This window comes from Natator depressus, chromosome 1 (genome assembly GCF_965152275.1).
Source record: "Natator depressus isolate rNatDep1 chromosome 1, rNatDep2.hap1, whole genome shotgun sequence".
In the NCBI taxonomy this organism is placed as follows: Eukaryota; Metazoa; Chordata; order Testudines; family Cheloniidae; genus Natator; species Natator depressus.
In genome coordinates this window covers 312,548,215-312,563,074 of record NC_134234.1, presented here as the reverse complement: position 1 = coordinate 312,563,074, position 14,860 = coordinate 312,548,215, and the positions used below count along the sequence as shown (strand labels likewise).

The 14,860-nt window shown below is 38.0% G+C and overlaps 1 protein-coding gene across 6 annotated transcripts in view; it reads right to left on the bottom strand.

The window, feature by feature from the left end:
- Positions 1-14,860, bottom strand: part of BRD1 (bromodomain containing 1) — a 109,936-nt gene that overhangs the window by 18,532 nt on the left and 76,544 nt on the right. For all 6 annotated transcript variants that reach the window (XM_074942393.1, XM_074942394.1, XM_074942396.1 and 3 more), the window contains 2 exons: positions 2,607-2,742; positions 409-536 (listed from right to left, as the gene is read on the bottom strand). In XM_074942393.1, coding sequence (XP_074798494.1) covers positions 409-536; positions 2,607-2,742 — 264 coding nt within the window. The remainder of the gene's footprint in view (positions 1-408; positions 537-2,606; positions 2,743-14,860) is intronic.

Genomic DNA, 14,860 nt, shown 5'->3' with positions numbered 1-14,860 from the left:
GAACTCAAGTTTTACTATATAGTCTGCAGTCAATCAGGAAGTGAGTGGGTGGGTGGGGGAAATGGGAACAGGGAATGGGGGTGGGGAAACTGGAATCATGTTTTGCTAAAGGGGGAAATGGAAACAGGGAATGGGGGTGGGGAACTGGAATCATGTTTTGCAAAGGGCAGAAATGGGAACAGGGACACAGGTAAGGCTCTGTGGTGCCAGAGCTGTGAAGGAGGACACTAAGGAAAGAAACTGGAATCATTCTTGCTGGAAGTTCACCCCAATAAACATCGAATTGTCTGCACCTTTGGACTTCGGGTATTGTTGCTCTCTGTTCATACGAGAAGGACCAGGGAAATAAGTGGGTAAAGGAATAAGCCCCCTAACAGTGTACTTTAAGAATACAATTATTATAGTTACCAGCTGCAATTCTTGCTGCTTTTGCGTAGTTTCCATTTTCAATACATGATATCAACTCACTTCGGTCTTCCAAGGTGTGTCTTCGTATAAGCGCTGGTTTGCCTTTACCACACTTTGGCAAGCTAAAACTGCAGAGGTATAATTATTAGATGTTACTGGAAAACTAGTATGCTCACTTCCCTCCACTCCCTTCTGTCAAAATGTTTGGAATTTAAGATATAGTACTCATATGTCACTACAGTTACCTGAAGGTGAGTAGTAAATTCTACTGCATTTCACAGAATGACCGAACCCACCTTAAGCGGGGAGGGCTGTTGTCCAGCTTGCTGGCAGATAGGAAATCACGCTTTATGGGCAGAGGGTGGGAGAGTGGCTCACAGGCTGCTGCAAAAGAGCACTCATCCTCCAGGGATTGGAAAGGCTGGGGAGTTGAAAAGGGGCAAGCCTAGTGGGAGAAGACCCTTTTCCACAGACCAGGTGGAGCAGCACCCACCTTCCCGTCTCTTGGAGGTGGCAAATACCAGGTTTGGTCAGGACCTGCTTTGGGCATTGCACTAGCTGCTCCTTTCTAGAGGGGCTGGGAAGAAATTTTTCCCTACCACCAGATTGGCCTAGGTGGAGTAGGGGGTTTTTCACCTTCCTCACAGCGGTTCAGGAAGAACTTTATTATGGTGAGTAGGGACAGGAGTTAGGTTCTGATGCCGCAACTCATTATGTAAGTGTGGGGCGGGTGTCCAGTGCAGGAATCCCTTCCTTATTGAGTACAATGACCAGATAAATGGGTTGGTAAAGGACTTAAAAAGGAGGTGTTTGTTAAAGGGGAGGAGGGGATTTGGGGCTCCTATGACTGGCATAGCAGGAGCCAACCCCTCTTCCTTATAGCTCACCTTAACCCTCATTCCGGGGGGTGGAGGTAGTAAGGTCTCAGCAATGGATTGGCTGGAGGACCTGGATGGAAGGGGGCTGGCAGAAGCCTCCCAGGTACATATTGAGTGATCATGGAGTTACCTGCACTGTACACTCTTATCTGCCAGGTAGTCCTCAACATTTAATAATAAGGTTGCAGCCTGATTAAAACCACATCAAGTCTTTTCTTTCAGTATAGCTGGACAACATGTACAAATTGATTGATTCAACTTGTACTAATAAGCAAAAGATCTAACTAGAGAATAAGAATTCCTTCTCCTCCACCCGCCCCAAAAAGTGATGTTCAGAAACATCACTGAACTATAGATATTTTCCCATGGATAAATTTTGCACACTCCTGTATTTTCACTTTAAAAGATTTAAGCAATTTGACCAGAAATTATTTTGCACTGCATTCACAATACATCACTCATCCTCAAGGAATGCAATATGAAATTTTCCTTATGCTATGCAAATCAAATTTTGGGGCATGAATATGTTAATGCTATCCTCTTAAGCAGTCCAACATTGATGGTGAATTTAAGAGTACACAGCAGAAAAATGGTTACTTATTAAAGCAACTCTGGTTCTTCCCGATGACTGCCATATCAAGTCACATTCACGGGAGATACGCACCATTGGTGAACAAGCCTGGAACTTTCAAGCAAGCTTTCAAGACTCAAGTGAAGCCCCATGTTCACCCACCCTACCCTCTTGCTCTAGGACATAAGTGCACAAATGCGGGTGCAGCCCAATTGCCCTTTCATTTCTTTTTTCTTATTCAGGAACCCTTAACAAGAGATTCGTTTCTCACCTTCCCTCCTTTTTTGGAGAGTGGATTCATATGGACAACCATTCAAGAAATGCAATTAAGAACTGTATCACTGCATGAATTACTCCCTGGTTCTATGGCCACGGAATTTGCTATGTAATTCACCCCCTGCTGCAAAACTGGACTCCAGAATATATGCCTTCATTAATAGGGGGAAAAAAAAAAGTTTCTAGCCCTAATGGTTGTGATAACCTACAAAACATGAATTTCGTGTAAACTGAGGCAGTGCTGGGTTCTGATTTTGCAGGAAGCCTGAAATGATTTCAAAAGATATGAACCTCAATGTTGTGTTAATTTTGAAACCTAAAAATGAGAATTTAAACATTTTTTTTAAAACCAGACATGTATGTGTTGTTGCTCTAGTTTAGGGCATACTTTTTAGTCTGCTGGTGCATGATTATAGTTCTTTATTTAAAACTTAAAAATTTTAAAAGGGCAAAAAAAAGTGTCAGATTTTTACCTTGAATTACATAAAAAGCTGTTACTGGAGGATATGCTAGATTCAGATGCACAGCGGCGACGAGGTTCAACTTTTCTTCCTGGAGCATCATCTAACTCTCTCTCTTTACTTCCATCTCCAAAACCATTTGATAGGCCTGTAATGTAAACGAGTGGTATACATTACACCGAATTTTAAACTGCATTTTGTTTTTATACAAGTCTATATACATATGTTTACATAATTTTTGTTCCGCATCTGGTAAGTGACTGTGATGTGAGTAAAAGAAAAAATAAAATGTTTCATTTTCAAAAATGAAAGATCAGGCAAAGTTTGTGTAGTCCAGATGTTAAGAAACAGGAAGTTAATTACAGGTAACAGGAAAAAGATAAAGATTATATTACAAGATATGCACAATGGCACATCAAAAAAATATTCCCAGTGTGTCATACTTCAATAAGTACTGCATTGGATAGTTAATCTTGAGTGCATGGTTGGAACCAAGGAATAAAAAAAGTGTTACAAAATTTGCAGAATCTTAAAAATGAAAATATCAACAGAAAACTCATCTTTATAAAAGTTTAATGTACTTAAAATCTGTAAATTGCAAGACAAGAAGTACTGAAAATAGCCATTCAATGCTCAAAGTAACCAGCAGTGGTGATTAATTAAGGGCCCTATCCAATGTCCACTGAGTCAATGGGAATCTTTCCACTATAATCAGGTCCTGAAAACCTATTTCAGAATAATGTATTTCAACAAGAATCCAGACTTAAGACTATTAAGAGAATATTTTGTCTACTTCTGTATCAAAATGAATAATGTAAATTCAATTGATGTCTGCTGTCTTTTCACCATAGTTTGTGTTTTGTTTCAGGCTTCTGATGAGGAAAACATAGTAGAACACACATAGAATGCTCAATCTACCAATCTGAGACTTTTATAACTGGGCCACCATAGATCTTGCATCTATTTGCTTATTCATACAGTCTGTATTTCTTAAGACTCTTCATTTGTCTGTGTTTAAACAGCATTCTTTACTTAAATAAAGTGTGTATCTGTATAGGATCCGATGAGAAATACATCTTTAAAAACTCTATATTTTAAACAGATGTGAGTCAAAGCAGACATAGGAAGAACATCAACAGAAATGGAGCAAATTAAGCTAAAGCAGAGGTCCCAAAACTCTGGGACGCACCCACCTAGGGAAGTTCAGGGAGGATCACCTTGCTCCATTCCTGACCCCGGCTGAGGCTCCCCTCCTGCCCCCAGCTGTAGTCCCAGCTGAAGCGCCACTCCCACCCCCAGACCCAGGCTGAGGCTCTGCTCCCACCCCCAACCTCAGCCCCCTTACCCCTGTCTGTGGGCTCTCTTCCCAGAGCTGTGTCCCTGCTCCTGTGCTCAGCTCCGGGGGGAGAAGAGGTCGTGGACAGGGGTAAAGGGGGGGGGGGGGGCGGCGAAACGTGATGTAAAAAGTTTAGGGACCAGTGAGCTAAAGGAATCCATGTTCAGCTAGCTGCTATGGGCCTTGAGATCCTCTAGAATTATCTAATTTTATTCTTAAGTAGGACTTCTGAGAACACACTTATTTTCTTGACATACAATATGATGTACATTCAAATTTTTTATTTAAATCACATGTGCAAAGTTGTGACATTTTGTACTTTTAAATCGAAACTGTAAAAAACAGCCATTCTACATGCTATAAAGGATATCGGAACCCTCATTTCCATAGGCAGAAGTTGCTAGAGACGTTTCTCAAGTCCTCTGTCTTATTTAATTTTCTAATTTGCATTAGGAGATTCTTGTGTATTTTGGAAGTGCAACAAAATTGACAGGAAAATTATAAAAAGTAGTAAGTACAAAAAAAACGTATTACATACCGCACAGTAGTAAAGACAAAGGCTGATCACATGTAGAGTTACTTGTAACTTTACCACATTCTAATTCATTTAACTACTAACTAGAAATGCCACTTCCCAAGCCCTCACACAGTCACTGACTAATCAAATCTTTTTATATTAACGCACTATTTTATTTGATACTATCCAACCCTATCCTATGGTGTTTGCACACCGAAGCTCTTTTCAGCATAATTCTTGAAACCTCTATGTATCAAAGTATTTAGATTTGTATAGACAATGTAAAAACAAGCACCTATCCAATGCTTTAAAAAACAGACTGTTATAGTCTGCTACCTTTATATTTAAAAGATGAACAAATTAAAAATGACAAGAAGAGATTACTTTTTCCTTTTTCACTTTTCTATCATTCTTCCCATTCAGAAACTTCTAGCGTCTTTTGCAATTCTCCACTGGATCTGTCCTAGTAATAAAATATACTATTTTTTAATGTTCCTCAGTACAAAACTATGTACATGCTATGAGGAGGAGGAAGAGGAGAATAAAGTAAAGTAATTATTTTATCAGTGTCATGAAGCCCTAAATTGTAAATCATTAATCAGCCCTTTATCATGCTCATTTTTATCATGTTTATTCTCACCCAGTCAGTGCAGGTAGTTCCAGGAGATTAACCTTAATGTTGCTGAAAATTCCTTCAAAGCAAGAGTGATTTAAGAGGATGCCTATATGAAATGTTTTACACAAAGGACATGAAGCCTTACTGAGAAAGACTAATAACAGGTTTCCGCAGGTTATCCTTTCATTGTAGGATAGCTGTCAGCAGGTAGACAGACCTACTCTTAAATAAAGTCTTGCCAATTTGTTTGTTTTGCATCGTGGCCACAAACCAGAAATATAAATTACACAATGATTAAGCTACTAAAGAAGCTAACAGATGTTGGCTCACATATCAATCCCAGTGCTGTGGGGTCAGGAGGTAAATCAGAGCTGTTTCCACAACTTAATTTATCAGAGTTCCTAGCCCTTTAATGAACAGGAAAGCAAGAGGAAATCTGTTTAAGCACCCTTGCAAGGTTAGGGTAGCATAACATGCTACTGTATAATGTGGCTTAAATAAGTCTGGCCTATGTGGGATCTGTGCCACCTGTAGTTGGAACGGTACATTTTCATCTGCAGGGCCTTCCTAGGATAAAGAATTTGAGTGGGTTTCATTGTTTTTGACTTCACCAACGCAATATTTTTAACATTACATCTAGCAAACTTCCAACTGGGTCCAGGGCGGGTCTTTAACAAAAAGAGAACAAACCCAACACACATCACAATCGTTACTGTGTTACGATCACTTTATGATTTTATATCCCAAGTCTTCAATTGCTGGCTGAAAGTTCCATAAAAGAAGACTGGTAGCTAAAGTCTAATTAGAGCTGCATTATGAGACAGACAGTTAGAATCCGCCCCCAGGAAAAGATTAAAAGTCTACTTGGGGCTTAGTAATACAATATGATCTAAAAGAGTCAAATAAAGGGAAACTTTAGAAAGTGCAATAGCACTAATCACGAAACATTTAGCTATTTCTCTTTATCTTTTTGTGGAAAGTTCAAATTTAACGTATTTCATCTTCAGAAGCTGTTCACAGTAATCCCACTAAATGAATACCAAATCCTAAATGACAAAACTCCACAACTTCTACTTTTTAAAAGTAAAAAAAAAAAAAAAAAAAAAAAAGGCATTTTAAATAGAGACTGTCTCATTAAATCTTTGAAACTAAAATGGCAAGATTGTTCTGTTATCTAGTTGCAAATCTGTATTGTGACTACATAACTGGATGATAAAATTTCATCACCATAATTTTCTAAGTACTCCAAAGTATCGTTGACTTATAAAAAAGAAGTAAACATAGCAGTAACACCACATTTAAATTATATTAACTGGAACTGCTTGGCTAGACACCCATGAAGCTCCCTGTCCCAAGAACAGGAGGACATGCAGGGTATGTCTATACTGCAATAAAAAAAATGCGTGGCACTGAATCTCGGAACTCAGGTTATTTGAAGGGCTCAGGTTGAGGAGCTAAAAACTGCAGTGTAGACATTCTGGCTCAGGCTGGAGCCTGGGCTTTGATATCCTGCAAGGGAATTGGGTCCCAGAGCCTGGCCTCCACCCTAAGCCCGAGCATCTACATTGCAATTTTAACCTAACAGCCCAAGCCAGGGTTAGCTGGCCCGGGCCAGCTGCAGGAGTGTTGTGGATCTTTTATTGCAGCGTAGACAGACTCCCAATCTCCTGCAAATATCAGGCAGTTACAAAATACATCAGGACAAGGCTCCCTCCTGTAAAGTATGCAGGAATCTTCTCTCAATCCATTTGAATCTTACAAGTTCAGCAAAATATCTTCATAGCAAGATCCACTGAAGACAAGACTTTGGGGAATCTTACTTTTGCCCTCCTTTGCACTTTACAAGTAAGTAGAAAGTCTATTAAATCAGCTGTGTATGCTATGTACTCAATTTTCAAAAGCCCACAACTTGTTCACATTAAAACTAGTTTTCTATGCAACAGGGAAAAGTCACACCGCGGTGGCAGCTATTTTCATTGACTACTTCAACTTTCAACCCCCAGTTACGTCAGCTATAGAACTATTCAAAACAGTCTATACAATTTCTTTGTATTCTGACTTTCACAAAACAGAAAACAACAAAAACAAAAACTCCCCTCCACAAACGTTTTTAGGCAAAGACCAAGTACAAACCTTTTCGGCCTGATCAGTGAAATTTGCAGAAAGTTTTAAACAAGTGCAAACTGTTAGCAATTTTAAGTGTAAGGGGTCACTACTGCTCCCACTCTTAATACATAAGAGACCTTTCTAGAGACTGCACAATTTATAAGCAACATTAGCTTCCATGTGAATCACAAAGTAATCATCAATGACATGGGTACTTCAAAATACATTTTAAAAATTTACAAAACTACAGAACAGTTTTAAGCTAGAAATTAATTATGCAAATTGAATCCACTAGTTACTTCTTGGTTTCTCCAACGCTGATCATTTGGGGAAGCAAATTTTCAGCTATTATTATAATTACGAATACTGCAATTAAAAATATAACACTTCAAACAACGTAGACTCCTGTGTACATCTAAACATATTCAGTGAAGCAGGAGGAGGTAAAATGCAGAGATGACAGAGCAGAGGCAGGGACAAGGAAAGGAAAAATACAAAAGTTTGAAGGGCAGTATATGTTAAGAATATACAAAATACTATCAAAAACATACAAGGTTGTGCATTTAAGGCTGCAATCTCATTCTAAGATTCAGTTGACACTGAAAGAACAAGCAACCAGCAGAATTCAAGTAACCAATTTAATTCCAATGCAAGTCAAACCTTATTATGCACAGCTTGATGGATATGTAAGCATTAGTACAGGATAAGGTGTGTTGTTATACCTGGGTACATCTGTATGCCTCTTACAGTGCATCACTGTTTATATAAAAATAGTTTCATACACTTTAGAAATGACTGGTTACCAAGTCCTGATCTGTGCATTTATACTGGATACCCAGACAGTCAGAACCTCTCTTAGCCAGACACTTCTTCTAATAATGCATATTTTATAGAATTATATAAACGCACCAAAAGTAGGCATGGGATTTTTTTGTATGCATTATTTCCAATCTCAAAGGAAGATTCAATTGGTGGGAAGGGAAGGTAGGAGGGCAAAGATGGAACATTCTTAACCAATCATCCCTCAGAGAGCATGTTCTCTGAGTAAGGACGCTGGGGATTGGTAAAAAAAATACTGCGACCAATTTGTGTCACATATATTGTAACATGTACAACTTTATAACTTACGGAGATAGGGAAATATATTGAATGAAGAGCATAGGTTCATATATGTCAAAGACTTCCTCCAACAGTGTTCATGTTTTTTGTTTTTGTTTTAAGGATGGCTGGTGTCTCCAACATGATCCAAAATAATTACTTGAAATGTAATTGTCTTTCTGCGTTCCAAAATGATCATTTAATTGAATTCCATTCCGTGTTGAGGATAATATAAAATAATTAGGCTCCAAAGAGATAAATACCCAGCATGATATTAGTTAATATGAGAACCTGGAAGACAGTGAAAAAGCCATTAAGTCTCACTGAAAGGAAACAAAGCTTTTAAATAAATAAGCCATCCTTGCAGCACAGTGTCCAGAGACAGTGAAAACTATACAAATGTTCCATGTACTAATACTTAACATAAGCTTCACAAGAGGCAAGACTAAAACAGAGGCTTCACTCAGATTCAGTTGCTCATTGTTGAAAAAGAAAATTACTTACATAAGAAACTGATAGCACAGAAAACAATCTTTGCGAGTGTGATACTCATCAAGAACATGGTTTTGATATTTTCTAAATTCCTTCCAGTGAGAATAAGAAGACAGATGACCCTATTTTAAGAGGTTTTACACTGCCTATGCATATACCTATATACATAAAGGAATAGTCTAACCAAGTCTACAAATATCTGAATATCTCCAGTTACTGAAAACAACCAGTTACTTTCAAACTGCATCAACAGCCTGGGAAGACATCCATAAAGTTCTCATCAAATTAGTCTCAGGGTGAGTTTGAGAAAATGTATTTGCATCAGTAAATCTTGGAGTGCACTGCAGACAGCTAAAATACACCCCTCAAGTTCAGAGCACACTGGTGAATCTCAGAGCATGTCAGAGTCCAGAGAAACTCAAACAGAGGTGGCGGACAAATCAGAGCAAGTTACTGTAATCTTGAAGAGGGTACCCAAGAGCTGGGATGAAGAGACAATGCTTAAGAAATGAATTTTCAGTTTTTGCCCATAATTTTGACTACGGTTCAAAGAAAGCAGAGAACGCTCAGAATGAGCTCATGATGTAAGGATATTGGTAGCCTACATACTGTACAACAGAATCCTTTCAGTTTCTAAATGGAAAATTTTCACGTAGTGGAAATTTAGTCAACACACTCAGCAAACATTAACTTGAATGATCATAAAAGTGCTTATTTTAGGTATATTTCTTAGAAAGAATGCTTAAAAATTTCATCCTATATCCAATTGTATCTACAGTAACGCTGGAATTGTCAGAAAAGTCCCTAGCTCACCATGATTGTTCTGTAAAAACAGTATGTTTTGAGCTGCACACTTCTAGATGAAAACTAATCAACTGTTCAGATTGAATCTTCCACAGGACAGGATTATGTTCAAACAAAAAACAAAAAATTAAAATATATATATATACACACAGGTAGGAGACAACACCTACGGAAAACTTTCAAAAACATTCCAGAAAAAAAGTGGTGGAAGAGAAACAGAAAATGTAGAATATGCAAGCAGAATGGTCTTAAATACAGAATGTTTTAAAAGGGTTTTCCATGAGGCTGCTCCAACAGTAAAGAAAGTACTTGTGATGTCAGGGACAAAACAGCATAAACCATGAAAAGCACACATAGCTCAGAGGAGTTTAAAAACTTTATATGAGTTCACTTAAGTCAGCTCAAGTTTGCATGGCCTATGACGAGCAACAATAAATACAAATGTAACGTATCTATCTACATAGATTTCAGGCTTTTACTTTGTATTTTACAGTGAGATGTGGCTCAGATACAAGAAAAGACTCACCTAGGGGGCTGTTAATATTTAGGATAATCTATGCCAAGATGCAGTGAAAGTAAACAGTAAGAAGATTTAACCCCAGAATGGGGATACGTATTTCTGAATTATAAGAAGATACAAATATTAAGTAAGGGTTTCTGCAAAAAGAACTGGAGAAAAACTAAATTGTACCCTTGGTAATTTCCATTCTAAATTTTCCACATTTTTATAAAAAACAACATGTAAACTGTATATTTATACATACCTGTATGTTTTTGCAGACTAGAACCAACATAATATATTTCCATTTTGAGGCACTGATGCAGAATACTCACATTTTAATGGGAACTGTTAGCTGGAAAAATAGTACTTACCTGTTAATATCTTCTTATATCAAGTGCCCAGAATTCTTCATTAGGTTAGATGAGCCTAGCAGTCTCAGAGCTGTCCAACAGGACCTGCTTTGCCCACATCCTCACTTTCCCCTAATGAATGGTTCTTCTGGAACTGTAGTTTTAATTAATTTAAAACCATAACATTTCCAACTAGAACGCAAATATCTATTTTCCTTTGTGGAAAACAGAAGTTCATCATAAAAGGGAAAGTCTGATTGCTGGACATTGTACCTAGAGGAAAACTAATTAACAGGCAAGTAAAATTTTACTCCCTTATGAAGACATGCCCAGCAATTCTGTATTACTGGTAAATCACTAAGAAAAGCCCAGTTCCTGGGAGGAAAAAAAATACACAATATATAAAACTATATACATTTGTAAAGCTTTTAATTTTTGCAATGTGGAAAACCTCACACTTGAAGACAATCACAAGATGACAGCAAATCCAACGTCCAGCGTATGGCAAAGGTGGGAATGGTAGTCCAGATAGCTGCAGTTTAGATTTCTTCAGATTAAAAGGCTGGAGTGGTTTAGTAAACTCCAGTTCCTTGAAATAGCTAGTTGTGTCTTGTATGGCTTGCAGATGAACCTAAGGTGTGCAACCAGCATAGTTTCTTTTTCAGGTAGCAATCTGAGCAAAAATTGAAGAGGACAGTTCTTTGCAACTTTTGAAAGTGTATTTGAAACCGTTCACACAGCAATCTTGTCTTAGTGAAAAGCACAGTACTGATTTTCTGTGAATAGTAACCCCAGATCCAATATTTTGCTGAAGAGGATTGCAAGGGGGGGGGGGGGGGAAGAGTCCCATAGAAAATACTCCAAGATGTTTTAAAGTTCACACAGTTTGTCAGTGCATGGAGGGCTTTCAAACGAAACATTCCTTGATTGCCCAGGAATTAATCAGCACCTAGTGCATGGACGAATGTTAAAAAAATCAGACTGAACAACAATGCTCAATGTTATCACTTGTACTTCTAATGAATTGACACTCAGACCTAATTAGAAGCTTCCCTGTAAGAATTGAAGAATCTGCAGGATGTTAATCTCCCTGGGCCAAAAATCCTTTTCTTTGCATAAATACATGTATTTTATCCAATTTGGGGCATAGACCCTTTCTTCTTAACAGCAGGATGTTAACTCCTGCCTCTGTATTCTCTTAGAGGTTTATCCTTCCTAAAGCTAGTATGATGGGAAGCTGTGCCTGACTGGCAGCTATACTGAAAATTGTCCCAATTTGGGACAGCACAGCCTGCAAGACCAGTTTGGGACTACCAGATGGATCCTTGACCATTCTATTTTGTTCTCTGATAAAAGATCTTTTTAAAATTAATGCTTCTGTCTGCAAATATTTTTCCTACTATTGTTACATGTAATATCTGACGTTCCTATCACTGATAAATACATTTTTCCAGCACATTTACTTTGTGCATTAAGAGCATCTTGTGTAGTTTCCTCTGTGTAGTTAATTTTGTCTTTTGTTCATGCAGATGTTTCTCACAGTTACATGGGAGAGAAGAATAATTTTTTAATAAAACAAACATGATTGTGTCTGGAGAATTCATGGGCAGGTGTACTACCTGAAACTACTTTCAACTTATATTTTGAAAATAGATTTTAAGTTGATGGTGTCCTTTTAACACACTGTTTAAGAGCAGAATCAATGGCAAGACAAAGAAGAGCAGATCTGTGACATAACTATTTTTATTTCAACCTTGGTCTCAGTTCCCTTATCTATTCTCTTAGCTGTGGTCATGGCAGGTCTAAATTTTGGGGTAACCCATCTGTTCCAAGTAAAAGATTTCTTGATGTAAATTCCATTCGTCCAACATGCAGAAAGTAAGCCAGTCTGCCTGTGCTTCTGTTTAATATGCATTGCTTAAACTGAGACTACATATACCTCTGCCCACTGGAATGAAGTAGATGCAGATGCTTCCTGTTAGTTTTAGATAGAAGATGGTGACTGCTTAATGACAGCTTTGTAGTTGGCTCTGGAAAGAATGTATGCTCCGCCTTATGTTCAAGAAAGTTTATACTCTATTACTTTCTGCAGATTCCATGACTCCTGTCTGGATGTTCAGTGTCTTCGCTCTGTCCCACATTTAAGGCTAGAGTCAGCTGTGATAATTTCCTTTGGATAATACAAAAGCAAACACCACATTGTACTTCTTCATTTGCCAAAGCATAGAATCTTTTATCATCCTTTGCATACGGTCCTTCTAAAACAGAGAGTTTTACCATAAAATGGTCTTTGATACGGCCACACATATAACTTTGTGCAAGGAACCACTTAAGCCTGCAGAGATCACTGAATGCAGAAACTGCAAGAAGGATTTTCTACATTTTCTTACTTTAACTCACACTATGAACCATTTACATGAACGTGGTATTGGACAGAACTGCTCAGCCTAAAAGCGCATCCAGAATCACCGTGAAGTGAGCAATTCTCTCAGATGCGATAAGGATGACTTTCTGCTGATTTATCACTGGCCTGTGGATTTCTCTCTGAGAAGTATGACTCCTTGCAACAGCCTTCCTTTGTGATCCAGCTGTGATGAGAATGTGATACACAATACAGGTATAAATGGAATTACTTTGACAACAGGGAGACGACAACAATGTACAATATTTTGTAAAGAGCCTATGGGCTAATAAGTTGAAGGAAAGAGGGCTGTATATTGATACCCTTTGTATTGCAAGTCTAGGTAATTCCAGTATTTACCATTACAGCCACATTCAACAGATGTCTCGCATACAAATCTACTGGCAATGTTGGTGGGGAAATGGACAACCCCATGAAGTGCACTTTCATAAATTAATATTTTCATCTATATCTAAATATGATTTTGAGTGCTGAACTTTCAAGCACCGGATTTGAGCTCCAGTAATTTTTCCAGAGACACAGAGAATCAATACTGGCACCAAAAACCAGAAGCCAGGTCTCCAAATCTTATTTAGGTATTTTTAAAATGTCAACAAGAGCCGACGATCCTCTGATCCATCTGGGAAACAAAACAAAAAGGCCCTGAAAAGTGCGGTTTTCTGTATTGGTGTTTGTGGAAGAATTATTTAAGTCCTGCTTGGCAACAGTTTCCCTTGTTCCTATTCCACAATTTTCAACAGCCATCTGAGAAATCTTGTCTGGTGTTTGACTGTAAGACTGAAATTAATCCTTGTCCAAGGAGAAGCTTCTGTATTAATTTGGAAGTTTCGAGGATATGCTTTGCCTTTTCATCACCATGTTCCACAACAGACTTTAACGCTTCCTTCCCAGTAAGAGGATGAAAATATTTTTGGACACATAACAAGTCTCTATGGGGGAATGCAAGGCTAAGAGCTTGACAAAATCAGGGAGACGGACAGGTCAAAGAGGGCCCATGAAAATGACAGCTCTCAATACCTCTCTCCAGAACCTCTCAAAAGAACAATAAAGTTCCTTTCTTCCCCTTCTCCTTTTCTAGAGCCCTAAAATAAAAGTCAAGCTAGTCCAAAAGATATCAGGATGAGCTCATCTAGCCACTCTCTTATAGCTACTTCTACACACTTATCTGAAGAATATCACCTAATAAGGACATAAAAAGATATATCATAATCTTAGAACTACAATTTGTGAGGATGGATGTGCTGTGGCAGGAGAATGGCTGCCACTCTTCTTGCTAGAAGCAGCTCGTTGTGGCAAAAAGAAAGAAAGCCAAAAATGTTCAAAATTTATTCCAAATAAGGATTAATAATCACCACTTATGAAAAAGCAGTAAACAAATAAAATGTTGAAAAGATGACAAAGCAAAAAAAAAGAGAGCCTTGCAGACTGCCTGATCCACAACTTCTGATGCAGTCTGAAAGCAGAAGACTGCTAGACCCCGTATATAATAGGAACATTTTCTAAAAGTGGATCATGTTTGCTAACAATGATTCAGACTGACCAATTATTGCCACACACAGGTCGCCACCAGAGTTTAACCATGTTGATATCTGCTTTAAGCATGGTTAAAAACTACTAAAAACCCCAGCAGCAGCTGGCAACATGTCTATTCTGGGGCTCCCAGTGTTGCTAACGCTGGTAGTAAGAAAATGTCTCTAGAGTTCACAGAGCTTTAGTTATGGCTTTGCAAGAGAACACACACTTCAATTAATTCTAATTATTTAAATAGGGCAAAAACGATTTAAAAAATTATACAGCTCTTCTGTATAAAATTTGCAAGAAAAAAAAATACACCAAGAACAGAAAAATAGAAACTTTTAATGTGTATATCTGTCCATTTTACATTTACTTCAGTTTGTACAGATACCCAACTATTATACACCACACATCAAAAATGCATATATTTGTATTTGTATATATAAGTATTTGATCTTTGAGGTATAGGGTAATGCACAAAACACATTCTGTGCTCCCAAAATTTAAA